Here is a 19,230-nt window from a genome sequence, read left to right as displayed (position 1 = left end):
ACATGAGATGACCTACGTTCATTCGTTTAGTGGTTGTGAAAGGAAGCAGGGTGGCTTCCATGAGTATGACCACGATTAGTGGTTGTGAATGTCGTAGGAGTGGTGTCAAAAGACTCAAAGGAGCGCTAGAACAACTCAAAACTTTCAGTTATAGATGATGGTGTTAAAATAACACATGCGGAAGCAATTTGGATCTTAGGCACTCTAAGTACATCAATTATAGTGAATTAACTAGCATGTTCAAAAGCATTAAAACTCAATGAGTTTGAATACTAACCTTTTGTCGCTCAAGTTTCTTTTTCTTCACGAACCGATTTCAAACCACCAGTAGTGTCTTCTCCACTATCCTCCGACCTTAGAACGGGATTGTGGAATCCGGTGAGTGACTAAACTTGGGAGGGATTTAGTATATATGAAGAGAGAGTTTGTGAGAGGTTTTTCTCAAGGTTTTTTCCGAGGAAGGCCTTCCATGTCCATGATCACTCTATTTATAGAATCATATTTGCATGTTCATGCATATTTGAGATCACCAAATTTTGACACTCAAAATTCCACTCAAATGTTTGGGATTATGTGGCAAGCATGCAAGTTTGGTTAAACCAAATTTTGACACTCAAAATTTCACTAAAATTTATGGGGTTTATTTGGCAAGCATGCAAGTTTGGTTAAACCAAATTTTGATATCTCAAAATTCTACTAACTCAAACATGGTTTTTTCCATTAAATGAAGTCAACCTCTTGACTTTTTTCATTTTGATTCAACAATTAATTTTAATAATTAATTTCAAATTAAAGTAATATTAAATGATTAATTAAACTATTTAATTAATATTTAATATTAATTCAAATGTCAATCCCAATCAATTTCGACACATATTTGATTAAGATATTTAAATCTTATTTAAGTATCTCATATTCTCTCTTTTTGTTTAATTCGTAAATAAAACAAAAATGCGGTTAAATATATCGTATATATGTAACGCATATTCCCTAATTTGAATTCGAACACTTCGAACCCACTCGTCACACTGTTCTATGGTTTAGTCCGATATGAGCTAGTAGAGGGACCTAATGGACCTATAGATCATTGGCTCTAACGATCCAAGATTAACCGGTTAAACTCATTAACCTTGTTAACCAACATTCGTTAACCACTAGGACACTCCACTATAGCCTAGTAGTTGCACTCCCCTCACTATAGATATATTTATGTCCATTTGATATAACCATGATTAGTAAGTCGATCCTTCACAAGTTGTTCGTAACTAGAGCTGGGTCAATTTACCGTTTTACCCCTGAAGTTATTTCTTGTTCCTTATTTCTCACTGATCCTCTAATGAACAATTGGTTTGTGGTCCAACTAGTAAACTGAATCCCTCTCAGGCCAATGAGAGGGTGGGGCCCCTTGTTCAAGACCCGAAGTCAGTGCTTAAGGGAACTATCTCTCTTCTATTCCTAAAAGTGGGTAGGAGTGAATTCCATCTTGCACCCTACGTCCCCAGCCATTCACCCAGTCTTAGCCCTGAAATAGGAGGCATATTGAGTCGGTCAACTCGAGCCACTCTCACCCATGCAAATCTAAGGATAATTTCGAAAAAACAGGAGTTCATGATTAGCTCAGGATTATAATCGAGTTACCTAGGTCATCGAATGAAAAGAAAATAAGTTTCAACAGTAAACGACATTATAAAGTGAGAGTGATTTTCTTCATGGTCCGATCTTATGCAATACTCATTGCATAGGACACCCCCACTCACATGTCTCCACATGTACAATTTAGTGATCACATTGTTTATGTCATATACAAAAGTGAGCCGCATCCATAGTGTCCCCAGGATAAGGTAATCAGCCTTATCCTCATATTATAGATCATTTTGACTATATACTTGTACTTGATCCACTTTTATGTCTCTACATATAGTTCAAGTAATCATACTATAGGCAGAGTGTTTTTAGTTTATTGGATTTAGATTAATAATCGTAAAGTTCACTTTATTCAATAACAATCTTTACGGAATAAACAACAATAATAACTTTATTGAAAATAGAATATGTTTTTGTTTTCAAACTATGAGTTTTAGGACATAAAACTCAACAATAGAGACTAAATTGGCAAAAAAAGGGGAGAGGGGTAAGAACCATCTGAGTAGTATAAAAAGTTAAAAAATTGATGTTGAGTCCACGAAGAAACTAGTGCACTTTATCAATATCCTCGATGGGTCCGCCAATGGCATGAAATTGGTCACATATTATTTTGAAGGTTTGGGCATACTCAGCCACAGGTTTGGTGTTGTATTTCATCAGTTGCAAGTCCTCCTTGAGTCTCAGTTCACAGGCATTCAAATGATAGCTGGAGAGATCAACACGAGCCAAGCATCATGTGCAAGTGGAGAGACCAACAAAGACAACAATGACTTCCTCTATGAGAGAGGAGAGTAGGAGATAGAAAAGTCGTTGATCAACTGCTTTCCACGCCAAATATTTGGTGTTGAGTGTTGAGAAAGTTTCTGGTTCAAAGTGATGTGGTGGAACCCTAGTTCCATCAACATAACCCAACATGTCTTGACTCTCAAGGACAAGGAGAAGTTGCCTTTTTCAAAGAAGATAACTGGAGGAAGAGAGTTTGATGGTGATCATATGGATTAGAGTCTTGAAAGGAAGAAGATGAGAAGAGGATTCAGAAGCATAGAAGGGGCTCTGATATTATGAGAATATTACCACCATATCTGAATGGTGATGAAAGTTCTCTATTTATAGTCATCTACCGAATCAAATAAATTACAAAATATATGGAAAGAGCAATAAATAGATACAAGATATTTACCTATAATAAAAGCTAAATACGATATCCAAATATTTGCGTATAATAAAGGGTCAAATAGAATACCTATAGGCTAAATATCAAGATATTTGCCTATAATGAAGGGTCAAATATGATACATATGGTAAACCATAACTTAAAGTTAAATATCTTTAACAACTCTACCAACCAAGGCAAGGCCTCTCACCACTTGAGGTGATGAATCGTGAGCTCGTGTTGTACTGAAAAGGTACGCATGTCTAGGGTGACTTAGGGCATCACTACGCTAGACTCAGTCCATTGCATGAATCGTGAGCATCGTGTTGGGTACATGGTCCTTATTGTGACATCATGAATTCAACCTACATGACTAACTATACTCTTGGAATTAAGGCATAAGTCCTAAGTTCATGAGAGTACAAAGGCATAAGTCCCAAGTTCATAAATTAGGTTCTAAGAAGTTAATCATAAAAGCTTGATGCACAACTTAGTCACATTAGGTTTAACTTATTCATAACCCCAATATTTCAAAGCAAAAAAATCATTTTCATACATAAACGTGTCAAAATAATGATCAAATAAACCAAACAAACATAATCAACCTGTCAATTTTTCATGTGATTCTAAGTTCATTCAAATAAACCATTGAAAAAGTTTCAAATTTTTGCAAAACTAAACTAAATTGTAAATAATAATAAAATTTTCATATTCAACCAATTTGTGTTACCTTTGTGTATTCAAATTTCTTAGTGTTAGCTATTAATAATTATTTGTTATTGAGATTTTCGCATATAATTTTTATATCAACCTTCAAATATGATGCATTTTATTATATCTTAGTACTTAGGTAGACATAAAATTGTTGACGTTTCATTTTTTCATGTCAGATGACACTTGGAGGAGGCGCTCATAGTGAGAAAAATAATAGATTTTTCTTAATATACTTGAGTTATATATGAGTATTAAATTTCAATCCATACGTAAATATTTCTATCAATATTTTTTAGTCTCTTAATTTAACATCGACACAAGGCATGAATCAACATTTCCCTTATACCATTAAGAAATTGATACAACATTAAAAAAAAAAAAAAATTATCACAAATTAAAATATAATATAAATAATAAATATATTGACCTATTTAAAAATGCATAATGTATATTTATTAATTAAAATGATTTGTTTTTAATTTTCTTATTAACTTTTCTAGAAATATTCATAGAACTTCGATTAATATTTCGTCAACAACAACATTTTAAATTGGGGTCTAAATGGTCGAGTATTTACTTGTTTATACTCTTGGCCCAAATAGGCTAGTGAGTACTTACCTATTGATACCCTTAGTTTAAATGGTCGAGTATTGAGTACTTGCCTGTTTATACTCTTGGTCTAAATGGTCGAGTATTGAGTATTTATCTATTAATACCCTTGGTCTAAATGATCGAGTATTTGCCCTTTTATACCCTGCAATTAAATTCAACCTGACAATGTAAGGGTATGGGGCATACTCTGGAAAAGTGAGAACATGTAGGATCTAGAGTTGGAACCCAATTTGTAAGCAAGGAAAGAAATCTTAACGTCAGTCCAACCATAGTAAATGCAGATCTTATTCTAATATTCTATGAGCAGATGATAAATGCAATTTTCTCATGAAAAGAATGGGCTGTAGTTGTTTTATAGCATATCATTAAACATGCTAGGAATCAGGCACCAATTACAGAGACGGATTCCTTGAGACATGAAAGAATTAATGAACTGATTTTATATCAACCAAACTGCACACAACTCATACCGACAGTATGCCACGGACATTGCTATTGCCCAAGCTCGTTACTGATCGGTTGATCCTACGTTAATGTCCAAGCGCTTTGATCTGGTGGAATTGTTGATCTCCTGGGAGGTTGAATGACCAATTTTGGAAGGCTGTAGTTCTCACAGGCTGAAAATGGCTGCTGGGGATAAAGCGTCGGAGGTGGAGTAAGATTGCGTTGTGCCGGGAGCGGAGGACGCGTGTTGTACTTGTATGTTTCGCTGCTTACACTGCAATTAGTTCAGACCAGTACAATAAGCTAATGTAATATAAGTAAAGGAAGAAGAGATCTTATGGAATCACATAAGAATTTGCATATACGTCTAAAGTCTACTTTCAGCAATTTTGATCATTAACCATATAATAGTTAAATAAGATTCACATATAGAAACCTCCTTTTCCTTCTTTGAAGCACCAAGAAATTTCTGATACAAAGTTGAAACTCAGGGCTACTATTTTCATACTAAATACTCATGTTCGAGAACGAGTTTTGTCTGGGCTAATCCACTCTCTAAAATTACGAAATAAAACCTACAAATGGTTGAGAATAGATTTCTAAGCAACATTTCTCGCATCAACCTACGAAAATTTTCCTTCGGAACTATATGTCGTAGTCGAGATATAAGCAGAAAAATAAACTAATGTACATCTAATCAATCAGATGTAATCATTATGGTGTAGACATAGCAAATTTATTGTAATGCATACAGAGATAAAAGATAATTTGATAAACCAGACAAGAACCTTACTAACAAACAGTGTAGGAACTATCTTGATATTAGATAAACGTCCTGTCATTAACATGAAAGCCTAACATTTAAAAGAGGAAAAAACAGTTGCAATTTTTAGCCAAAGGGGGAAGAACAGAAGCATTTTTCTTCAGGAAGTACCTTGCACGACTGTAGGACTGATCCTCGTCATGGGTAGTGTCATCTAGGCGTTGTACAGATTTTGGAACTGGAGAAATGGACCAAGTGTTTGTTGCAGGCAAACTATCTGGGAAATATCTTCTCCTGATGAGCTGGAAAAAGAGAATCAACACATTGGATAGTATGGGGAGAGAAAGGGGCTGTCATTTACATGTAAAAGAAGAGCAGCACACGAGATCATAGGAATAGAAAAACTGACCATGCGAAAAAATTTGGTCACAGCTTCCTTGTCGTATCTCGCCTTTTTGGCAGCCTATGTACAGAATATCCCCAATAAGACTAACGAAAATTGAAATGGTAGAGTAACATTCGCAGCTTCAGAAGTCGTATTTTTCAATACAATCAAAAGGAATTGGGTGCTATTTTCTACAAGGGCATTCATTATCTAAGCTCACGGAAGTTAGATTAGTTATTTTATGTTGTTATACCAAACGATTTCTTCTCTCAAATAATCCCACACTTTTCAACAGCACAAAGTACTGGTTTGCTCCAAAAAGTTGGGGGAAATAGGGAAGTATAAAAGAATTCAAAGCTATTACTAACAATCGACAAGCTAAATAAAATATTATTGATCGATTTAGATACGATGTTGAGAAATGTGATGGATAAACTACAGTTCTTACAGCAAGAAGTCCTCCACCACCAGGGAAACTTTCAGTTAATGGAATTTCCTCACTAAAGGAAAGCAGACCCTGCTTCTCAACCCACTGGCGAGCAGCATCAACTAGATTACCACTGCTTTCTCCTGTACCCTCTTTAGCAGCAATATCTGCTTTGTTACCTATAACAATATATGGTACGGGAAGGCCACCAGGGCCTCCAGATACTAAGGGAGCTGAAAATGTCCCAATGGTTGCAATCTCTACTGCCCACTTCTGTAGGCTTGATTTTGTTCTTTTCTGGGAAAGATCATGAACAAAAATAACGCCTGTATACACAATTTAAGCATGAACTGAAATAAAATACATATTAAACTTCGGAGAAATTCAAGGGAAAATGTCTAAATAGACAATGTGAAATTACCAAGAAAAAACAAAGGGAGAAAAGCCAAGCCCCAAACATTTTGCAAATGGCATCAAGAGAACTTAAATGGATGTATAAGAAGGGACATCAAATTTTCATCATGAACGAGGTACGAAGTGATAAAAATACCCAAATGACCTTTCCTTTAAATTTGTTGAAGACTCAAATGTTTATCTCAAGCCATAATTTCTAAAAGAAAGCTCTCAAAAATTGAACAAGACGTTCCTCTCTTTTAAAAGGGTGGCCGCCAAAAATTGAAGATTAGAGCCACCTGCTGACAAAGGCAAGTGAAGAAAGAAGTTCCAAAATATTCCAGCAAAGCAGAAAGTTTTAAAAATTTATCCTTGGAATCCAAATCCATGTTACATGGAGAGCATTATATGGGGAGATAAATCTAAAAGAAAGGCCCTTTTAAACAAGGTCAGGAGTGCTAACACTTTAATGGGCGTGTTCAACAAGAATCACCTTCTTCAGATACTTCAATACTTGCTACCCAAATTGAGTTAGTGATAAAAGAGACCCTAAGGCCTGGGCCAAGGCACTAGGCACAACTCTAGCACCCGTGCCTTCCAGTGAAGCCCAAAGGTGCTTTAATTAAAAAGCACAAAAAGTTTTCTAATCCTGAATGCAAAAACCCTTGTATTTAGGGTATTTCTCTACCATTTCTACACGATTCTTCTTCTCCTCCAAACCTTCTATCGTGTAGAGAAAGTTAGTACCTTGTTTATTTCTAAGTTTTATATGCTACATCCTTTCCTTTGATAAAAAACCATTTCTTTCCATGGATGTTTATTATTATTATTATGCATACATCTGCATATATATTTAATTTTTTTTTTTTCTATTTATTGTGCCTCACAAGATATTGGGTATTTGATATGGCCTAACTAATACCTTGGAAAGTTAAGAACCTTCAGAAATATGCCACAGACACGAGGATAAACCTCCCAATAGTACCAGTACATGGTCAATGGTTAGTGTTTATATGAAATTTAGGCAACATGCTGAAGAATAAGTCACATTCATACAAGTTGAAATTTCTTTAACTAACATATTAAGAATAAATATGAAAAACTGACAGGTACGAGGTCTTACCATTAATCTGAGAATAGAAAAGAGAGTGACAGTCTTTGTAGCGCTCATGCCCTGACACATCCCAAAGTTCAACAAAGAAATCTCTCTCGGAATCACCATTTATGCTACTTGAAGAGCTACCAGCATTTCCATAAGTGATATGCTATCAAAATAATAAATAGTACACACTTGATAAGTAGTGAACTTCCAAGAAGAACTGGTGTCACTAGAGACAGAAGGTGAGTCTTACCTTAACTCCAACTGCACAGCCAATCGTTTGAGAAGGACAAGAAATCGAAGAACCGTTTACAATTAGATGAACAAGAGAAGATTTCCCCACACCTAGAAAAATATTGAAATTTAATTTATGCAGAGAAATATGGCTGGAAATTTAGGTGTGCACTGAACTAACTGATAGAAAAATACTTTACAAATTTTTTATTATTTTATTATTATTATTTATTTTTAAAGAGAAACAAAAATCAATTACGAGTAATAGATTTTTTTTTTTTTAATAAGGAACATAAATAAAGTAAAAGTAATGGACTGTTTTCAAAGAAGCCCCAATGATGAAATCCAACTTTATCTATTTTTTTTAAAGTCATCAACAAATTACGGGCAACAAACTTTTTTAAAAATACAGGCATACATAAGTTAGTATTTATGGTATCCAAGATACAAGCACAGCCAGTCATGTTGACCCTTCAGTTCAGAGAAGCCCTAATCCAAGCACCAATTATCATCTATCAAATTAGAGTATTTCCAAGAAAGATAAAGGTATTTCATCAATCTATTAGTCAGAATGCTCCCCAACAAACGACATTGTTGAACAAAAGAAAGACATTTACTCAATGTTGCTCGTGCTATTATGTTTTCTATGCATATTCCTACCTATTTGTGGGGAAACACCTTCCTCACAGCAGATTATCTCATAAATCGAATGTCAAGTAGGATTTTGGATTTCAAAACTCCTCTTTAAAAATTTCTTCCCTGCAGCCCGCTTATATTTTGATCTGCTGATAAAAGTTTTTGGGTGCACTACTTATGTTCATTTTCCTAGTCTTTCTTAGTCTAAACTCAACCGCGAGCAGTTAAATGTGTTTCTCTAGGGTTTGCCTCCACCAAAAAGGAGTATAGGTGTTTCGATCCCCTCACCCAAAAAAATAATTTGAAAGTCCAGAAGTTCTGTTTTTAGTAAAAGCATCCTTTATTCAGCTCAAATTCTCTCCAGGGAGAGATCTCCAATTTAGAAGATAATCTTTTAGAAACTTCTCCACTCCCTAATATCATCTGTCTTGAGATTGCTAGTCCGTCTGAGGAATAGAGATCAGACAATGGACTTGTCACATAGCCAATCTAATGCTTCGACAAATGATACGAATGATACGAAGGGAAGATTAGCTATCTCACTGGAGACAATACGGCACCTAACGAGGATGATCCTTTGTTTGCTAGTTGGGATGCTGAAAAACTCAATGGTTGACTTAGTTGGTGAACTCTATGGTTGAGAGCAGTTGTAACTAGATATGTTATTCCACTGCAAAGGAACTATGGGATAGTGTTACCCGAACGTGTTCCAACTTGCGAAATCAATCATAGGTTTTTGAGTGGAATCTCAAATTGGATGACATTCGACAAGGAAGAGATACAGTTGCATAATACTTTTACTTTTTGAAAAATATTTGGCAAGATCTAGATTTATTTGATACTTATGAATGAGAGTCGACTACGGATAAAACTCACTACCAGAAAGTTGTGGAGGATGGTCGTAGTTACAAGCTCCTTGTTAGCCTCAATGTTGAGTTCAATGAGGTTAGACATAGAATCATCGTTAAAAATCCTCTTCCATTTATTTATGTAATTTTTTCTAAGGTTCCCAGAAAACAGAGTCCGCGTGTATAATGTTACACACGATAAGAAAACCATAGGTTCAGTTGAGATGTCTACTTAGGTAGCTGAGGCTATTGCAAATAAGGCTTCTACAAATACTTAGTCAAACAAAACTTGGGTATGGTGTGACCACTATAATAAACCCCGCCACACTCATAAAACCTGTTGGAAAATCCAAGGGAAGCTTGCAAATTGGAAGAGCCGTACGCAAGGTGAAATGTGTACAAATTAGTCTTCCCATACCAATCTAGTTAACTTTGGCCTTTTCAGTAAAGAGCAAATTGACTCAAATCCTGAAACTACTAAAAGCCACTTCGTCATCTAGTAATCCTAAGGATTCCTTGACACAAACAAGTAATTATCCTCCAGCCTTCTCTTGCATTAATTCATCCCCCTAGATTACAGACTCTAGAGCTACAGACCATATGACTAATTCCTCTCGCCTCTTAGACTCATATTCTCCTTTGTATTACACTAAAAAATGTCAATGGCAGTTTCACTTCTATTGTAGGAAACGGAAGTATTCGATTGACTAACAAAATTTCTTTACAATATGTTTTCCATGTTCCGAAATTAGCCTATAATTCCTTCTTTGTCAATAAAATTTCCAAGAATGCTAAGTGACGTGTTCTTTTATTTGTAACTTATTGTATCTTTTAAGATCATGACTTGAGAAGATGATTGAGCATGCTATCAGTCAAGTTCCCATTTAAATACGGACAACTCCAAAGAAGCTCAATTAACCCTCCAAGTAACTCTACGAAGAGGATCAAAATCACAATCTCCACCATTACGCACAATAAAATCCGAACTCCGCTATGGAAATAACTAACTGCCCACCTAGATAGCTAGACAGAGAATATGTCAAACAAAAACAGAGGATACTCCAGTTAACATAACATTTCAGTGGAGCTACCAGAAACAAAAAAACCGAGTAGAAAAGTAAGAAGCATTCAATCACAAAACGCAGAAGAAAAGAAACTAGAATGATTAAAAAAGAAAAAAAAAAAATATATATATATATATATATATCACCTGAGTCGCCAACCACAAACACTCGCACCTGCCCACAGAGAGGACCGCCATTCAGTTCTTTGTTCTCCCAATCACGGTCCTTCCAGAACATGTTTTCTTCCAGACCTTATAAACCGTATACACCTCCGAAGACGAATTTAATAATCAAGTACCGTCAAACTGACTTAATCTCCAAGAAGAACAATTCCTCAGCAGAAACACCTCCAAGTTTAATCTGAAATCCATATTACATGAGAACTAAATACAGATCAAAGCTGAAACCGGAGAACCTATGTCCAATCATCTCTCAACAGAATCGTAGTTTCTTCAAGAGGCGAGAGTTTGAAAGTTCGAGAGCGATGAAAATGAAGCGAGGATTAGCGATCCGGGGGAATGGGCATGCAAGTGAGATTGGTGTGTGAGAGAGAGCCGAAAGAGAAGAAAAGTGGAGAGGGAAGAAGAACAGTGATAATCACCGCGCGCGCAAGAGAGACGAAATGAAACCGACGAAGGGCATTGGTGAATGTCCGTTTACAAAACGACGCTTTATTTTTCCTTTCTTTTGGGAAAAAAAAAAAAAAAAAATTATATCCTTAAAGCTTGGATTTGATTATCTTTTAGTTTTTTTTTTTTTTTTTTTTTGAAAAATTAATAATCTTGTAATTAATATATATATATATATATATATATATATAATATTGTCGTGTGCCACATCATTTTTTAGGTAAAGGGCACTTGTACGGAGGGAGGTGGCATCGCGAACAGAGACCGTGGCACGTGCATAACGTAGACTCATATTTAAATTCCTAGTTTTAAGTTAAAATAAGTTGTTTTGCATTTTTATATATATTTTTGTAATTAATCCATTCTAGATCCACTGTTGTACGNTTCACATGAACCCACTAAATGTCTTTGCCCGAGCTTGAGCTCGTATATATATAACAACCTACTTTTCAAGGGACTCGAGTCATACATCATTACTCACTGACGTGGAAATAAGTAAAAATGTATAAAATTTAAAACATTTAAGCATGTAACTTGTATATCTAAATTTAATTAAAATAGTAATAAAAAAATTATTTTATAAAAGATAAATCGAGACGACCAAAATACAATATTACAAGTTTAGAATATTTAAAATATACGAAATACCGAAATTAAAAGACAGGTATGAAATAAAATATAGACTCGAATATGACGTCATAGCCAATAGCCCATATGCACATTTGCCTCGGTCGCAACATCAAGCTCCAACTGAAAAAAAAAATTGAATAAGTAAATATACTCAATACACCGTTTGTTCACAATTCGTTCTTATATTCTATGAAATAAATTTTGTTTGTTTATTGTCTTATTTTAGTTCGTTCCTAAGACTAAGTTCTTCCTAGACTACGCTCTTGGTCAGTTCGTTCCACCTAAGTTCAACTTAGAGTAAAGTTCTTGTTTCTTGGTCTTATCTAGACCTCTAGCATTTGGGCACACGGTGGGCCACTACCGCTCGTGACACGTTCACTAAAGGAATTCTAACTAGCAAACTTTCTAATAATTCCTACAAAGTATGATCATACATCATAGAATATCATAAGCTAGTTCTATAGCTATCTGAATTTCTGAAAATCGAGTCAGGTTTATGATTAGGGGTCAGTTGTCAAACCACTAATCTTCTCCATATAACTGCACAAAAATCACATGCATGTATAAGCAATCATAAGTCTCAGGTTCAACCAACTCTAAGATACAACTGTAGACCCTTATCACTTGTGATAAGTTCACGAAAGGAAAACTTTTTAATAATTCTCATAGAGTATGATCATAGATCATAAGACATCATAAGTTAGCTCTATTGTTATTAGAATCCCTGACAATCGAGTTGAGTTTACGATTATGGGTTAGTTAGCGAACCCCTAATCATCCCCGTATAACTACATAAAAATCACACGTGTGGGCAAGTCATAAATAGAGATAGCATTTTCAGTTCAAGCTCAAATTTTTTTTGGCATATCTCTACAAGCATAGCTTAATTCGAACTTTTGAGGTACCACTTACTTGGTATATGTGACACTTTTTATTATGACACGGGTTATTAGAAAATGGCTAAATTTGCTAAATTTGTCGAACTCCACAAAAAGGTCCTACATTGAGAACGGTCAAAATCGAAGTGAAAATTAGGGTCGAAATGAGCAAACCATGTGAATCGGGCCAAACCGAGTCAATTTAACAAGTCATCGTCACCTTTGTTCAGCTCCTTCTCACTTGGTTTCGTTCGCCCGTCTTTCCACCACCGCCGCCACCACCGCCACCCGATTCTTTTGGAATCCTCTAAAAAGATGGAGGGCTCTCACATTCATTGTCTTCTTGCACCAAAATTCAAACGGTTTTCAAAGCTCTAAACGGGACTTTTTGACGAGTGAGCTTCAACATGCTAATAATCATAGATATTAGCCTAGCATTTTGTGCAAAGTGCACCAACGAGACAACGATTAATGACACTTGTTATGATCTAGCGAACAAATCAACCGTGTGAAATTCGAACTTTGTAGATAATATTGACGTATGCTTGAGCCTTGAATCCCGTTTGAGAGAAATATTTTGAAAAATGTGAGCGAGGAAATACGTTGAAAACAATTTAAAAGAAAGCAATGTTATAAGCTAAAAGCGAGTAGGCAACAACAACGGCTTTAATAGCATATAACTTAGGGTAGGAAGCATTGTCAACTAGTCACATCCCTTTACAGTACATTTTGGGGTATTTCAACCCTAGCGGGTGTAGACATGATTTTGGTGACCGATAATACACCTCATATTGACATAACAAGAAATAGTAAATGTTTATCTAACATGAAAGCAAATAAAAGAAGTTTAGAACGGACATGCGGTCATGGACAACAAGTCTTGGATAGACATGACTGAGATATCCTACATGTGGCTACAGACAATACGTCTTGGACAAGTATGATCGTGACACTAGACATACTTCAAGGATACAAAAGTTTCCATAGGTATCATATTTAACCCTTGATAAAATATTGTATTGTTGAGGATATTTAGCATTTCATTACGGTTTACATATGTATCATATTTGACTGTAGTATTCGTTTACTGCTCTCTGATGAACCGAAATCCTAGAAAGCTCAATGTACCATGCTAAAGGTGAAACGATAATCTTAACGTGTTTCTTACAAGTACAAACACCTATTTAAAATACGTCATTCTAAGTTGCTTGAAAAAGTGTTTTCAAGTGCAAGAAAAATGATTTTAAAACGCCGTTCAAAATCCAATCTCTTACAAGCTCCTATCCCTAAAGTCTTCATATATAAATAGCGGGAAAATGAAAAACAAAAAGAACTTTCACGTCTAGATTATTTATCTATGTAAAAATTATACAAAATACAAAATTGAACCATATACACAGGAATAAAAACAGACCATCTCGTAGTTTAGGGTATGTTCGAGTTGACTTTCTAAGTGTCCTAAAAAGTGTTTTTAAGCACTTAGAAAATGAACCCGACCCTTAAATTTGGACAAGTAAAGGACGAGTAGGGTGAGCTAAGTGGAAGTAGAGGTAAGGGATGGAATTTGATTGTAATACAAAGCAAAGGGGCTCTCATGGTTGTGGATACCCTCATAAGTAGTAATCACATAGCTAGTATCCTCTCTGTCTCTTTCCACCTTCTTCTTCACATTGCATCCCTCACTTGAACATTTATAGTAATTTCTGTACCAAAACCATACCTTTTGTCAATAATAATGTATACAAAAATGACCCGTTAATAGTGCAATATTATCATTGACTTTTCATAAACGTTTCAAAACTATCATTAGAATATAAATCTTTTGGGATCTGGAATAGTTTGGTGATGAGGGTGATCCAAAATTTTGTTCTAGGTTACTATCGTACCACGTGGAGGTGAGATAGTACGTACTAGATTTGATCTTCTTTCTTAAGAATCCCAGATGAGGGAACTCTAAAAGAATCGTCGACTTCAAGTACCAGTCATATCGATCCATACCTATATTTCCTCTATGTTTTTTATAGTTCAGTTCTATCTTCGAATAGAGTCTTACAATGACATGTTTTGGTACTCTTTTCCATTACTTAGAAAAAGTGAGTACTAGTTCAAGTACAAGATACTATCATGTAACGGTCTAGATCTACCGCTAGCAAATTTGTCATCTTTGGGCTTTCCCCTCAAGGCTTTAAAGGGTATTTTGTTCTCCTCCCCACTAATGTGGGACATCACAATCCACCCCACTTCGGGGCCCAGCGTCCTCGCTGACACTCTTTCCTTCTTCCAATCGACGTGGGACTGCCACCAAATCTACCCCCTTCGGGGCCCAGCGTTCTTACTGGCACACATCGTCTCATGTTTACCCCCCTTCGGGGAACAACGAGAAAGAAGACATATCGCCCGGTGTCTGGCTTTGATACCATTTATAATGACCCAAATCAACCGCTAGCAGATATTGTTTTCTTTGGGCTTTTCCTTTCGGGATTCTCTTCAAGGCTTTAAAACGCGTCTGGTAGGGAAAGGTTTTCTCACCCTTATAAAGGGTGTTTTGTTCTCCTTCCCAACTAATGTGGGACATCAGATATCATTACCGTCTAAAAATTTAGACATCTAAATCGTAATCATAATGACCTAACTACATGAGAAGAGCTCTACCAACTGAGTTACATCCCTCGAGTTTAGTGAGATCTGCATGAAGGTATCACATGCTTATTTGCTAGGGTTGAACTTAAATAAGAAACTTTTCCCGTGAATTATATCATTGATCCTGATCTAAATCCTAAACTTGAAGCATTATACCGTTGAAAGAGTACGTGTATGAACTAACCCCATATTCAAACGAAGAAAGGTTCTAAGCCTAAAAAATTGATATTGTGTGAGGTCTCACATCGGTTAGAAAGAGGAACAAAACATTCTTTATAAAAGTGTGGAAACCTCTCCTTAATAGATACGTTTTAAAACCATGAGAATAATGAAAATACGTAACGGGTCAAAGGGACCATATCTACTAGTAGTGAGCTTGGACTATTACATATAACTATTACTAACCAGAAGATTTAACATCCTTTTCTAAAGGCTAAGATGTAACGTCATTTTCATAAGCCTCTATTTATCCTATCCTATATTGGGCAGCTCTTTGTAAACTGTTCGTAAAAAATACGTGACTGAAAAAGACAAAACATGCTAAAATGATACCTATTGAAGTAAAAGAACATGTCTCGTATCCTTATATAAATTAAATTAATATGGAAGAAAAAGGCTGAAAATTATATTTTATTTCAATTATTCTCATGTGGAACCCTATAAAGTAATTTGGCTACTCAATGCACAAACATACAAGATCCCAAAGCGATAAGAATGAAAATTGGGCCCACTAAACTCCAAAAAAGTAAAACAAAAAATAAAAAATTAGACATATATATATATATATATATATATATATATATATATATATATATATATATATATATATATATATATATATATATATATATATAATTTTTTAATAATTGAATAATTATTTAATTTAAACCTTTTGACCAAACTGAGTCACTGTAGGTTAAGTAGAGTAGAGTTAAGTTGTAACTATATTTTTTAGTTGACTTGATAAAAAATGTCAACTAGCAAACCGACCTGAATTTTTAGATTTTTCATAAACTCAGCCGAACCAAATCGAAAAAATCTGACCCAATCGAATTTTTATTGTTTGGATTGGATAGTCTGGATTGGTCGGGTTCTAGGATTATACGAACACTCTTATTTAAAAAGTCAAAAAAATATATAAGATAAGAACCACGTTTACAAGCTTAAACGAGGTTGAAATATTTTACGAGCCTACAATAAAATAATCTGTAATCCAACGACCCAATTGAACCAATGGAATCGAAGCTTTGAAAAGGTTATAAATATTCCTATTTTTTTTTTAATAATAAAAAAAAAAAAGAAAAGAAAAGTTGACTGCTTTGTTTTTTTGTCCCAAGTCTACTCTGCCTCCAAAACTAAATATGAATCACACACCAAATATATATTATCTAAAACTTTATCGAGTTACACATTGACTACTCAAGCCGCCTCCAAAACGTCTATTCTTCCGAAATAAGACACCTAAAATTACGTACGAACAAAACTCAACGTTTAATATATTTCAACCGACATGTCTACCGTTCATCTGCTTATAGCTTTATACTTCAATTAAGAGCTAAGTCGTTACCGTGACATGTATTGTAGATAAGTATTATATTTTTAAAAATAACCCGACAACTCAACTTAACTCTGTTGAGTTATGAACTTATTTAGGTTACTCGAGTCACAAATTCGACCAACTTTAATTCGAGTTGGTCGAGCTGGTCGCCTCTAATCCAAACAAGCATAACTCAACAATCAACTAGACATGTATTGTAGATAAGTCTGATAACTTAAAAAACATCCTGACAACCCAACTCAACACATTTGGGTTATGAACTCTATTCGGGTTATTCGAATCACTAATCAAACCAACTTTAATCCGAGTTGGTCGAGTTCATCGCCCCTAATCCAAACAAGCATAACTCAACAATCAACCTATCATGTATTGTAGATAAGTATATCTTAAAAACATCCCAACTACCCAACTCAACTCGATTGGGTTACGAACTCTATTCGGGTTACTCGAGTCACCAATCCAATCAACTTGAAATTTCGAGTTAGTCAATCTTAATCTAAACAAGCATAACTCAACAATTAAGGTAGTTCGTTCATCTGATTATATCATTATACTTGAATCAAAACGCTAAATTTGAATTTACCTCGGATTCGGGCTGTTCTTGACGGATTTTTTCCCATATTTCCTCCACTTATAGCCATCATCTATAATCTCTTGCTCCGATTTGGTTCTGAATGCAATCCTACACCCCATCTCCCCCTTCATCTTCCTCTCACCTTTTTTGCTTCTTCTGCAAAACCCACAAACAAAAAACCCCCTTTAATTGAAGCTCGAACGAGTTTGAATTTAGAGTTTCAAATCGATTAAGCCACTTGCATGGATGGCGACGGTTCCGATGAAACCACGAAGCTAGATCCGCTGTCCACTGCCACACTACTACCACCACTGTCCACGCCGATGATCTTCTCCGACGAGGAGGAGGCGAGTTGGTCAACGTAGCTATCGTCATCGCCAACGAGGAAATTGGAGAGATCGAAGTCGAAGAAGGAAGCGGGGTCGAGAATTGGGGAGAATTGAGTGAAATTAGGGTTAGGGTTAGGGTTTGGATCTTCATAAGGGAAGCTCGCCATTGCTGTGAAAACAAGCAGCTGATTTGTAAGGAATGGATGAGTTTTTATAATATTAATAATTTTTTATTTTTATATAAATATTTTCTCTCTTTCAAAGCAGCTTCCTGGATGAAGATGCTTTGAAAGTTCTTCATTGGGACATGTGGCGGATTTCTAGTGAATGTGATGACGTCAGCATGATGACGTATGGTGCACACTTTATTGTACTTCTAGGGACCACTTTCCTTAATTTAGGAAATTATTTTACTTTTTTATATAATAAATTACAATTTTTGAATTCGTCCGGTTATGAATTCGTACTAATTATTTTAGTATCGTAAGACTTTGACACGTCACATTAATTTAGGATTTTTTTTTTTTTTTTTTGGAGTATAAAACTTAAAATTATTTTGATTTTGAAGAAAAATGAGGAAATTAGAGTTTATTTAATTTTAAAATGGAATCGATAATGTTTTGTACGAGTTATGTGACTAATTATTAAGGGTGTTCGTGAGTTGAATTGGGTCGCTACGACATGCATGATGAAACTGTTAACGGCAGAAACATTCCTTTGAGGGTTGCTCCCTCTTATGTCTCCTTCGAGTTGTGAGACGGTTAGGGCTAACCCTATTAGTTTATTATTAGATTATAGAGTCTGCTGCTTATGTATAACTTAGTCAACGGTTATATAATAAAGTTATATATAGTAAATGACATATAAAGTAAATATAGTAAAGTTAGATATAGTAAGTTGAACCATATATATATATCTCCTCCGACCGAGCTTTGAAAATGTACTTTTCTATTTCTCTGTATTATCTCTTATTGTGCATATCTGCAGTCATCAATACAAAACCTTTAGTCAATATTCTCCTTGCATTTTCTCTATCATGTTCTTTGTGTTCGTCTAGATCGAGTGTGTGTGTTGTTGTGCGAACCTAACAACTGGTATCAGAGCCAGGTTCACAATTTGTGAAGATGGAAAGCTTAAAGAGTGGAATTGAGAAGTTAGATGGATCCGATTTCGGTTTCTAAAAAATGCAAATTGAAGATTATCTGTATCAAAAAGATCTTCACAAACCCCTGTTGGGGGTGATGCCGGATACCATGGCCACGGAGCAGTGGAAGCTCAAGGATCGACAAGCCTTAGAGCTGATCCGGTTGACGCTATCCAGAAACGTGGAGTTCAACATCATCAAGGAGAAGATAACGTCAGATATGATGAAGGCATTGTCGAATATATACGAAAAATCGTCGGCTATGAATAAGGTGTATATGATGCAGAGATTGTTCAATCTATAGATGTCTGAAGGTGAATCTGTTGTTGATCATATAAATGAATTCAAAATGAAATTAAAGCATTGATTTTGATGTCATCTTTACCCGAGTCGTGGGAAACTGTTGTTGTCGCAATCAGCAGTTCCCGTGGA

At 35.3% G+C, this 19,230-nt stretch overlaps 1 protein-coding gene and 1 pseudogene across 1 annotated transcript; both read right to left on the bottom strand.

The window, feature by feature from the left end:
* Positions 1–4,426: 4,426 nt before the first annotated feature.
* Positions 4,427–11,048, bottom strand: LOC111470409 (annotated as a pseudogene).
* A 2,822-nt stretch (positions 11,049–13,870) lies between these two features.
* LOC111470401 (probable WRKY transcription factor 51) lies at positions 13,871–17,856 on the bottom strand. Its single transcript, XM_023115964.1, has 3 exons — positions 17,568–17,856; positions 17,335–17,481; positions 13,871–14,256 (listed from the first exon to the last, which is right to left on the bottom strand). Exons 1-3 carry the CDS (start codon positions 17,819–17,821, stop codon positions 14,088–14,090), a joined length of 570 nt encoding a protein of 189 aa, XP_022971732.1. The 5' UTR covers positions 17,822–17,856; the 3' UTR covers positions 13,871–14,087.
* Positions 17,857–19,230: the final 1,374 nt, after the last annotated feature.

The sequence above is a fragment of the Cucurbita maxima genome, unplaced genomic scaffold (genome assembly GCF_002738345.1).
Source record: "Cucurbita maxima cultivar Rimu unplaced genomic scaffold, Cmax_1.0 Cma_Scf00044, whole genome shotgun sequence".
Lineage (NCBI taxonomy): Eukaryota > Viridiplantae > Streptophyta > Magnoliopsida > Cucurbitales > Cucurbitaceae > Cucurbita > Cucurbita maxima.
This window is presented reverse-complemented; position numbering and strand designations above follow the sequence as displayed.

Bases quoted from the DNA above. Each gene is read 5' to 3' on its own strand.
- LOC111470401 (XM_023115964.1), bottom strand. From the start codon at position 17,821: ATGGCGAGCTTCCCTTATGAAGATCCAAACCCTAACCCTAACCCTAAT. The intron at 17,482-17,567 runs GCAAGTGGCTTA...TGGGTTTTGCAG, and splicing joins TCGGAACCGTCGCCATCCAT to AAGAAGCAAAAAAGGTGAGA. The intron at 14,257-17,334 runs GTAAATTCAAAT...GTTTTGGTACAG, and splicing joins AAGAACAGCCCGAATCCGAG to AAATTACTATAAATGTTCAA.